The 11561-nt window shown below is 42.5% G+C and overlaps 1 protein-coding gene across 1 annotated transcript; it reads left to right on the top strand.

Moving 5' to 3' along the window:
- The first annotated feature begins 4084 nt into the window (after positions 1-4084).
- On the top strand, positions 4085-7616 carry LOC102105878 (regulator of G protein signaling 1). The gene is made up of 5 exons (XM_005528628.3): positions 4085-4257; positions 4629-4712; positions 5350-5411; positions 5979-6142; positions 6752-7616. The coding sequence occupies exons 1-5, from the start codon at positions 4154-4156 to the stop codon at positions 6935-6937; spliced, it is 600 nt and encodes a 199-aa protein (XP_005528685.1). The 5' UTR covers positions 4085-4153; the 3' UTR covers positions 6938-7616.
- Positions 7617-11561: the final 3945 nt, after the last annotated feature.

The raw sequence follows: 11561 nt of genomic DNA, 5'->3' as shown, positions 1-11561 counted from the left end.
ACAGTGACCCTGGATATGGATGAATGCACATCGGGTTGAAGCATCGTATTTTTGAAGTTGAAAATAAGTAGACTTTTGTCACTAGAAATGTCAAGTCAGAGCGTTCAGGACAATAGAATCATGAAAACTGCAGGGAACCAGCATCTAAACTCACCTGTAGGACCTAGTCCAGCTCTTTCATAAAGCAGAATCCCCTACAGTAACCAAAGTCAGAGTTAGCAAAGAATTTTTAACTTGGGAGACTCCATGCAGGTGTCTCCCTGGTTCTTCTGTGGTCTGTAGCAGCAGAGTGCTGCTCCAGCAATAAATAAAATTCTTGCCAGCCCTATGAATCTTACAGTTCCTCTTTTCCCTCTCGCTTCAGTTGTACGTGTACCGAATTCTCTTACGGAGTTTTTCTCATTGTTGAGATTGGGAAACTTGCACTGGGCTCAACAAGTGAAATCTTAGAGATTGCACAGAAAGAGTGAATCAGTCAGTGAAATATTCCATTGAGAATAAAAGGGATGCCCTGAAGATCAGACTCACTCAGAGGAAGAAAGGATTTGTCCACAGTGGAGGGAAAAATGACTGATAATCCCACTTTGATATGTCTGCTATCAAATGCAGGAGGTTTTGGTTCTGCAGAGTTTGAGCAGTGTTTACAGGAAGATAGGAGGATATTGAGGCTTTACATTGTCTTTACACTTTCTGTGACCCTAAGCTAGGAGTTTATGTGCCAAATGTTAATCCCTTCTCCAAATCAGACACTCACAACTCCCTACATTTGTACATTTCTACAATACTCTCTTGCATGAATCATTACACAAGTTTACAAATAGACCTGGCTTAGGGTGAACCAGGGAGACAGCACTGATATATACATATATAGATATATAGATTTATTTTTTTAATTTTTTTTTTCCCAGGGATAAGGAGCACCAGTTGTAATGCAGAGATTGGGGGTTAGTGAGGTGGAATACTGGAGAGGACTCCCCAGTGTGCTGAGAGCACAATCAATTCAGGATATGAAAACAGCAGAACATAAGAACACCAGCTAATTCCTGGTGGTCTGCTTAGCAGACACAACTTTTTCCTCCTTCATAGTACAGTATTCCACTTATTCCTACTTCACTTTTGACTGCATTCGAGTCCAGTAGCATCAAGACCCCAAAAGCAAAGGTTACCACCTCCCCCAGGGTCCCTTGTTATGGTACCTGTACAAGCAGCAAGTCACCTGGGAGTTATCCCACACTAACACCACTGGTATCCTCCACTGAATAAAGTACCTGGAAAGCAATTAAATTATTGTGTGATCCAGAAAAGAATTCAAATATTGTGTGACCCAGAAAAGAATTCAAATATTGTGTGACCTGGAAAAGAATTCAAATGCTGTGGGACAGCAGCATCACCCTGACATAAATTACAGGAATGCCATTTTTTCTGTACTCCAGAGAATATTTATTGCAGGAAGGTGAAATACAATGAGACTCAGTGGCATGAGAATTCCTTTCTACAGGAAGGTCCGACTCAACACCTGTTATGTGTGTTGATACATATAAAATAACCCCAAAGATAAAGATAATAACTTCATTTTAAATGGGGAAAAGGCATTCCTCATCTTGTAAATGACCTGTCAAGAGCCCATCATTGATAACAGGTACAAATCAGCAAACCTTCCTGTTCTTCAAGGAATTACCACCATCCCTCACACACACAGACCTTCACTGGTGGATTATTTATAATTACCAGCTGCTAAAAGTTCAGGACATTGCCCCACTTTTAGCCTGAGGCTACAGAGTTCTGGGAGATGAGACGGGAAATGATTTTCCCTGCTGAGGAATTTGATTTTCACCCTTCTGTTGCCCCTCTCTGAGAAGAGCTGGCTGCAGCATCTCCCTGACCTTCCCAGCAATGGGACCTGGCACCGAGGACAGCTCCTGAGTGAGGGAACGCGATGAGACTGAGCGGGGCAGAATGTCAAACCCCAGCAGGTGAGACACGAAACAAATCCAGCACTGATAACATCTCTTCCTTCCTTCTTTCCTTCCTTCTGCACCCTGTCCAGGGGGGTAAGGGCCAGTCAGCAGCTCTGCCCCGCACGAAGGGCAGCGCTCACCTGACAGCGTGGAGATAAATTCCTGCAGACACCTTTGTGTCACCGCCAGCACTCAGGGGAGCGGCTGTGCTGCATTAAAACCATGGTGATGGTGTCGGTCTGTCCTTGCACAGCTGTCTGCCACATCTGTCTGGCACAGCTGTCCTTGCACAGCTGTCCTGGCACATCTGTCCTTGAACAGCTGCCCTTGAACAGCTGTCCTTGCACATCTGTCTGGCACATCTGTCTGGCACAGCTGTCCTTGCACAGCTGTCCTGGCACATCTGTCTGGCACAGCTGTCCTTGCACATCTGTCTGGCACATCTGTCTGGCACGTCTGTCCTTGCACAGCTGTCCTGGCACATCTGTCCTTGAACAGCTGCCCTTGAACAGCTGTCCTTGCACATCTGTCTGGCACATCTGTCTGGCACAGCTGTCTGGCACCTCTGTCCTTGCACAGTTGTCCTTGCATATCTGTCCTCTCACCTCTGTCCTGGCACATCTGTCCTTGAACAGCTATCCTTGCACATCTGTCCTGGCACATCTGTCCTTGCACATCTGTCCTCTCCCATCTGTCCTTGCACATCTGTCCTTGCACATCTGTCCTGGCACATCTGTCCTTGCACATCTGTCCTTGCACATCTGTCTGGCACATCTGTCCTCTCACATCTGTCCTCTCACATCTGTCCTCTCACATCTGTCCTCTCCCATCTGTCCTGGCACATCTGTCCTTGCACATCTGTCCTCTCACATCAGTCCTTGCACATCTGTCTGGCACATCTGTCCTCTCACATCTGTCCTCTCACATCTGTCCTTGCACATCTGTCTGGCACATCAGTCCTTGCACATCTGTCCTCTCCCACCTGCCGGCAGCTCTCGGGCTCCCAGTGCTGCGCGTCGCAGCTCCAGGGGAAGCTGGGGATGTGTCAGGAGGTGCCAGCATCATCTGCAGCCCTGCACACACCACTCACAAACTGCTTACAGGTGATACACGCTGTTCAGTGAAAAACAAACAACGAAACACAAACAAACAAAACCCCACAGCAGCTCTGAAGCATCACAGAAAAAAAGAACCCAAGCAAACAGGCAGAAATTGAGATGCTCAGGGACCAGATTAAATATTTCAACATCTAAATCACCATCCTGGACAGATAAATAGAGAGTTACACTTAATTCTTTGTCTTGTTTTATATGCATGACTGCTTTTTTGGAGCAGAACTCGAGTGTGTACAAACAACTCACACCTCCCTCAAACAGCCTGTGATACTCACACTGTTTTTACAACCACAGCTCCAACCTAATTAATATTTATACATGCCAAGTCACTTAAATTTAGTCAGGTATTCCTAAAATATGGTATTGTGCTTCCAAAGAACCTGACTCAAAAAAATTAAATTAAATTCTTGCTGCTTCAAAACCCCTTCCTGAGAAAACCACTTGTAAATATTTTCACATAACCTGTCGAAACAAACCTGTGTAAGGTAATGTTCTGGTTTGAAGGGCAACAGGGGACTTGCAAATAGGTTGTTGCATATGGAACTTAATTACTGGGGTAATTTAGAGTCCCTTTCCTTGTCTTCTGCTGAGCCCACCTAACCAACTGAAAAGTATGAAATTCAGGACACAGGCATGCAACAAGTGAATTCGGTCAGGAAAAAACTGCAGTATTTGCATCTCTGTTGACCAAACAAAAAACCACTTTGGACTTGCAAGTACCTATCAGAAATGGACAAGAATTCAAAGTTCTAGAGGGTCATGGTTTGGTTTGCTGGGGGTTTTTTTGGTAACAGACATAGACAGTCACACATAACAACCCCAAAGCAATTCAGCCTCATCTGGTTTAACCTCAACCACGAGACACCGCTGTCTGTTTTCTTTCTCAAGAAAGACTCACGTCACTGAGCACTGAAAGGGGAACTTGCCGAGCTTGTGATGAGGATCCACGATAAACAGCTCTGCTCCCCCCAGCCTGCAGGGCTGCCTGCCTCAATAAAAGGCACAGCAGAGGCAGGGAGCTCTCAGCTGGGGCTGGAGGATCAGCGGGGCCAAGGGCGCTCCACCTTAAAGCCCAGAAAAATGCCAGGATTCTTTTTCTCCCACAACAACGTGACTGAATTAAATGGAAAAGAAGATTGCAAGCTTGCAGAAGGCAAAGGCCACAAAAAGAAGCAAAAAGCTTTGTAAGTACATGCAACTTAGTATAAAATTTAATGTATTAGAAGTGAAAATAACACCCTACTAATCCTGGAGATTAAGAATTAGCACTGTGGTTCCGGCTAAATGAATAAAACCTGCTCAAAGCCCTGGACTGCAACATCATTAAAAAAAGCTTGAGCTGAGGCATACCCATTATTGGATTCAGTAATCAGAAACAGAATTTGGATACTGTGGGGGCCTCAGTCTTTTAAAAAAAATTACTTGGATATGTAACTTCCCAGACTTTGGTCATAGGATGGAGCTGAGTCTGTTTGAAAGTTTGAAGAAAATTTAAATAGAAATTAAGTGCAACTTCAGTTCTAATGGATTAAAATGCATCTGTTCATTGTTTCAGTGGTGCAGATCTCAAAAGTTATTTGAAATGCATGGTGCCACATATTGAATCTGGGATCAAGACTTCCAGCTCCAGAAATATCATGTAAGTACAGAAACACACCAAGTTATAAAATACAGTCATAGCTAGATTAATGTATAGTAAATTACTTCATTTCTAAACTGCTTCTAGAACAACAAATCTTGTAAAAATATCTAGAATTTCCAAAATGCAGGAGAGGAGAACATTAGTAATAAGAAACTACTCATGGAGTTAATGATTTTCAATTAGTGATTTGATTTGTTTGCATCAAACAGCGAGGGAGAAGACACTTCAGTTAAATCCATTTCTATCAGAGGGACATTGTAACAGTTCCCTAAAGTCTGACAAGAAAAAGTACTTTTCACTTGAATGAGGAGTAGGGGTATTACCATTCTTATTGCAAAAATATGGGAACAGAAATACAGGTACAAACTAATTTTATCACAATTGCAGTAAAAGACTATGTTCCTGGGAACAGAATTCAACATCATAGCTCTGTATTTTTTTCATCTCTGATTATTTTTCTTGATGTGGGCTGTCTCCAGGATCTCAGATGATGACAAAGCCATAGATTTAGTAAAATACCTGGCACATATTTCTGGAATATAATAATAAATTATAAAAGTTGTCTCCTTCAGACATACAAACAAAACCCCCACGGTTTCTTGCCTGAAGCCTTTTCTTTTCCTTGTCACCTTAGGCTCTCTGCAGAGGAAGTTATTCAGTGGTCACAGTCCTTGGAAAAGCTCTTGGCCAGCCAAAGTAAGTCTGTTACTTCAGTCTGACTTTGTTCTCACTCTGAGGACACAATTTTATCTAATCTCAGCAAATAGGCAAAGCTGTAGCGTTGTATAAACACTGTCAGACAATGGGCAGCTACACTTCAGCTTTTTACAGCTCCAGTGTAACCTGGACACTGCTACAGCTCAGCTTCCAAGTTGGGTTTTGGGGTCTTTTCCCATTTTCAGTGTAGCAATTAACCCCCAAATAGCTCATTTTGATCAGTCTTCAATCCTTGGATTTAATACATCACCTTAATCTGGAATTTTCTCACCACTTTTACCCTAAGACAATCCATTTAGGAAGGACTAGAATCCATTCTTATAGGATTGTTATGGGATCAGGACCCAGAGTCCAGATCTAAAAACACTGAACATAATTAGGAAGACTCCCATGAGCCTTAATATTAGAATATCTATGAAGAAGGGAATAAAAGTGTATTTTGGCAAGATTTTACATCAGATTTCAATCCTACTCCTGCTATTTATTTTCTCCCCCCTGGCCACAGGTATCATATAGTAAATGATGATTTATTTGTGTTGGCTTTAGGTGGTCAAGGCGTCTTCCGGGAGTTCCTGAAGTCAGAATTCAGTGAGGAAAACATCGAGTTCTGGTTGGCTTGTGAGGATTACAAGAAAAGCAAGTCTGATCACTTACATGGCAAAGCAGAGAGGATTTACCAGGAGTTTGTCCAGTCAGATGCCATTAAGCAGGTATGTCTAAAGGCAGCCTGTGCAGAGTTAGAGGTGTGGCTGCACTGGCCAGACCCTCACTCAGTGGCATAAGGAGACACAGACAGGCTGTCAGGTCCCTTCTGGCATCACAGCTTCTGCAGGGACATGATCAGACCTCACACACACTCACAGCCCCCAGCAGAGCCCAGCACAGGATGCTCTTGGCTGGGCCAGCCCAGCTTGAATTGTTGATGGTGTTTGGACATTCTTTGTGTTGGCCAGGGGAAGCACCACAGAACATTTCCTGTCTTTTAAAATATGTCAGCTTTCTGGAAAAGTTAAAGTTCTGTATGTTGGTCATACTTAAACTGGAGACATTCAGCACAGGATTTCTCTGAGCAACTGGAGGCTGTTCCTCCAAGTTGAGCTGTAATAATTCTGACTCCATAACAAACTACATTTCTGTAGTGAACAACATTTTTTGTGCCTAACTGGGATACAGGTATTTGATTTCCACCAATTTACAGTTCTGGCATTGAAATATCACAGAGTTCTAAGGCTGCACATGCATGTATTGACAAAGAGATATAGAAAGAGAATACATTTAAAGTTAAGTTTTTAACAGCATATATTTTTTTTTGGTTCCAGATCAATATTGACTATCAGATGAGGGAAGCAACAGCCAAAAAGGCTCAAGACCCAACTCACACAAGTTTTGATGAAGCCCAGAAAACAGTGTACATCCTTATGGAAAGGGATTCATATCCCAGATTTTTAAAATCCAAATCCTACCTGAACCTTTTGAACCAGCTGCAAACTAACACTTCAAAATAAAGTGTCTGAGGCGTGAAGAGCCAAGGAGACTCTGTCAAATACCCTGTGAAGAGATCCTCCACAATGGCTGCATCTTGCCAAGGAAAGTCTCTGTCCTGGGAGGAGGAGCAGAGGGAGATGCAAACAGCTCCACAACCAGAGGATGCAGGATAAGAGCTGGTGAGGCTGTCCCAAGGGTGAGAGCAGCACGGGGAGACAATCCCCTCCTCCCACACACCACAGAGCCAAGGCAGGACAGGGAAACTGAGCTTTCACCTGCTCTATGAACACTGAGCCTTGCCTTACATCCCAAAGATCTGCTGATTGGTAGCAAGTGCAAGACTCAGGAGCTGAGCACTGGGAAAGGATTGACAAGCTCACAGGACAAACTAGGATGACTGACAACTTTGGGCATAGCAAGAAAATGCCAGGACAAGACTGACCTCTCTTTTATGTGATGTTTGATGAACTTTCATGAAGTGTTAATAAGTGTGAGTTCCACGATGTTGTTATGCTATGTAAATATATTCTAAATTGATGTGTCTTAAAATCTGTATGGTTTAAATTATATAAGAATTATATAAGCTGTATTTTTATTAAGTTTGTATTCAACAGGCAGGTATGTAGCATCTTTTCTGTTTAATTTATTGAAAAAGAATAAGCAATTCTTCATTAAAATATACTTTAGAATAAAGATTCATTGTGTTTTTGCATCTTGTTTGAAGTGATTTTCCCATTGTAGTTACTGAAATATTGAAACACAATTCCTTTCAGTCTCACTGTGCTACTACTTCTCATCTCCATATTCAAATACCAATTTTACCTCCACCACTCCTCTCTTTTTTCCCATTTTACACAACCATAATCTGAGTTACCTGGAGCAGGTAATACTGACTTACACAGACCCATCCTCACAACCCCCAAAAAAGAACATTTGTGACTATGCTTGAGATATGTAACCGAGAACAAGAGCACTCCCAAAACTCAAGTGTTTGAGACCTCATGACATGAGAACTTATAATGAAAATAGGTCAAAGAATGCTTTGGTTTTCATGAGTTCCCATCATGAGACACTGGTATCACATGGGTGGCAACACAAGATTTTATCTCACCCTCGCAAATTTTCCATTTTTCCAGAATAACATGAGATTTGTGAGCCCCACTCTGTTCTGTACCAAAGGGAGAAGCTATAAATTCAGAGACATCACCTCTTGGTGAGAACAGACCATGCTTTTATTGCCACCCTCTGGGGACTTTGGGACCTCCAGAAGAGAACCAAAATCTGAAGCAAAACAGCTGGAAGGAACATAGAGAAGTGCCAACCTCCACTATCACCTACTGTAGTAGCTGGAAACCATTGCAAATTACATCTTCCTTTCAGGACTAATAAATGCAGAAGAAAAGACTTCTTGCAGTATTATTTTTAAGTTATATGGTCCTGAGATTCTGACTGCAAAACCTGAATGTTCTTGGAATAATGTAAACTAATCTCCAGCTGGCATTCTTACGTGAATTGATTTTCCAGGATCACTAGGAATAAATCTAATTGCTGTGAAGCAGGAATAACCACAGTGCCTCCACACAAGGTGCATCACCATGTTTGCTCTGATATGGTTTAGGTGGACCAAATGTCTCTGTTTGCTTAACTTCAAGCTCACAGAAAATAAAAGAGAACTTCAAAATATCAGCTCTAATAACCTCTAAACAGACACTGCATTCAAGGGACATTATTCTTCTGACTGTAAATCCCTTCAATTATTATGGCCCCCATCTTCCTTTGTTCCCCCTGTGGTTTCACAGTTTTGCTGTCATTTAGCCAAACACCCATACAAAATTTCTGACTAAAATAATATCTCACAGCACAGATATTTAGGATTTTTATTTATTTTTTAATGGCTTGTTGCTAGCAGAGGAGACTATCATAGCAATTGCACCAACTTGTATTACACAGTTAGGATAGACCAGAGTTTCTGAGGAGGGGAGAACAGACTTTTGACTTTCTTCCACAAGCATCTATCCCTACTTCACAATTTGGTAGAGTGAGAGAGCAGAAATGTATTTTTCTTCTTAAAAAAGAAGCTGTTTCACTCTGCACAACACAACAACCTTGGCTATTTTCAAGTCTCTCACCTTATTTGCAGTAGATGATATCAACAATAAAAGTAAATTGGAGATTGTTGACCCCAGAGATATTCCAGCCCACTCGAGCACCCCTGACAACATGACCACAATTCTCCAAGCAAAGAACAGCACAGCAGAAATTCAGGCCTGGCTCTGGGATGCTGGAAGGCCAGGATTTTGTGTCTGTTGCTATGGCAGGCCTGTCCAAAGTGGTTTTACCAAGCTCTGAAGGGTGTGGATGACACAGAACACACAGACCAAAGGACTCAGGGCTTCTGTCACCCTTGGTTGATGGACGAGGTGGGTGCACTAATCCCCCTCCACCCGGGCTCAGGAGCAGCCCCAACATCACACATCGGTTCCACAGCTGCAGGTTGGGCCTCTCCTTTAAACTACATTTCACTTTCCCTCTTTGGAGAAGATGTACCATGAGAGAATGGAAATTTGCTGTTCTGTTCACTGTCTCTAAAAGAAACGGATGAATCAGGCTGGCCATCAGCCACAGAGCAGTGCAGGAAAACAGGACACAGCACGTGGAAAAGGTTTAAGATCTGACAGAAGTGACTCAGACTTTTCTTTAAGTGTTCTACCTTACCCTTGAAAAAACATTTTCATTGTTTGTTAATGTTCCAGTGGAAAAATCAAACACTGTACCATCTTCAGGTACATTTGTGAAGCAAATTAACTTCTCTCTGTTGCTGTTTTCTTTATGGAAAGACTCAGGAGTCCAGCAGACCCTGAATGTGGATTTAGAAGACTGGCTTTGACTAGTCTTTGACTCCAATTTGGAAAACTTAATTACCCAAAACAGATATTTTTTAATGTTATCCTAAATAAAAATATGGTATAGCATAGTATGAATCTCTCCCATATGTTGAACAGGCCAGCCATGGAAACATTATATTAAGATGAACAGTGAAACAGGAAGGAAATTCAAGCTGAGATAGTGATGAACAGTTTGAATTCACCACCACAGACCACTCAGTGCCACCCATCCCAGCCCACACTCTGAAGCAACAGGCTTTTCACATGTCACCTTCTCTATGGTTGTGAAATGAGTCTGAAAAGAAAAAACAGACAGTAGAAAGTGGAAAAAATACATGCTCTCATCTTGCATTCATAGACATGAGTTGATTATATCAGAGTGTGCAATGTCTACAGATGAAGCTCTTAGAAATTAAATCTTTAGTCATTAAACAGACACCTAAATTGAAAAACAAGCTTAATGTTTGTTGGATGATTAAAATTTGTCTTGGATGCTCAGAAACAAAGTTAGAGGAGCTTAAGGTTATCCCCTGTCTTTGTTTGGGTAGATAAAGCCTCAAGGGTCTTAGTCACTAAAAGGGAATTTGCATCAAACAAGAACCAATGTGCCTGTTTTGGAAATAAACTCATTCCCCCTCATTTCTCAAAACATCTCCAGAAATTACCCTCTTGGAAGCCCCCAAAGATGGCAAACATTTACATTCTACTGAGCACTTCCCTTCAATTCCTTCAAGCACCACACAGCCTTACAGCACTTATCTAAACTAGTTCAGTGACCACATGGTCCCTTTCACTAATAAAATTAAAAATAGCTTGAGGAGAGCATGAAATGCAGAAATTTTAACCTTTCAGGACCACTCTAGTCTTGTGCTCAGAGAGAGAAAGAACGAGAGCAGATAGCAATGCTCCTCTTCAAAGCCTGTGACACAGCCAAGGTACTGAAGTGGCAGCATCAGCTGCCCTACAAACTTGACAGCACTGCAGTCACAAGGGGTTTGGGGTTTTTTTCAAGGCACTGTGGCCAGAAGGTTTCTGCTATTAGAGGGCTAACTTTAAAAATAAAACAAGATAAGCACTCTTTGCACAACACTAATAACTCAGTAACCCATGATTTCCGTACTACCTATGGAAAAAGTCTGTAATGTATTTACTGTTGTAAATGGTTTGTCAGCCATGAGGGTCAAGAAGGCAGCTTCAGATCCAGAGAAGAGACTCAATGCTGAACAGAATTCAAACAGCCATGAGTTTGGGAAAATGTTTATTTTTTATACCAGTCTGAGGAAACGGTGGACTCACTCTGGATGTTCAAACAAAGCCCAGAGTCCAGCCAGGATCTCTCCAGGTGCTGGAATAAACATCTGGAGGAAAGGGGAGCCCTGGAGAAGCTCAATCATTCTGACTTGGCCCACACTACAATCAATAATTTGGCCCTGAACTGTGACAAGATGAAGAACTGGGATCTCCCAGAGGAGGACAGCCCTTCAGGGGGTGTGAGAAGCCCTGTTCACCACGGAGCTTTGGTGGAAGTGTGACCCAGAGTCTCCCAGAGAGCTCAGGGCACACCGTGCTGGGTACCCAAACCACAGCACACCTCTGGGAAGCTTTACTCAAGGGCGAGGGTGAAAGTTCCTGTAAAAACTAGTCCAAGCTTGTCATGGCATGATTTCCTCTCCTGCTGAGATGGCCACAGGACATCAGGCTCACACAATGACATCACAGGTTTCAGGAATAAAAAGGGAACAGAAAGGTCACAGAGTAC

The sequence above is a fragment of the Pseudopodoces humilis genome, chromosome 10 (assembly GCF_049639895.1).
Source record: "Pseudopodoces humilis isolate 2021_Gansu_Grassland_sample_001 chromosome 10, ASM4963989v1, whole genome shotgun sequence".
NCBI classification, from domain to species: domain Eukaryota; kingdom Metazoa; phylum Chordata; class Aves; order Passeriformes; family Paridae; genus Pseudopodoces; species Pseudopodoces humilis.
This window is presented reverse-complemented; position numbering and strand designations above follow the sequence as displayed.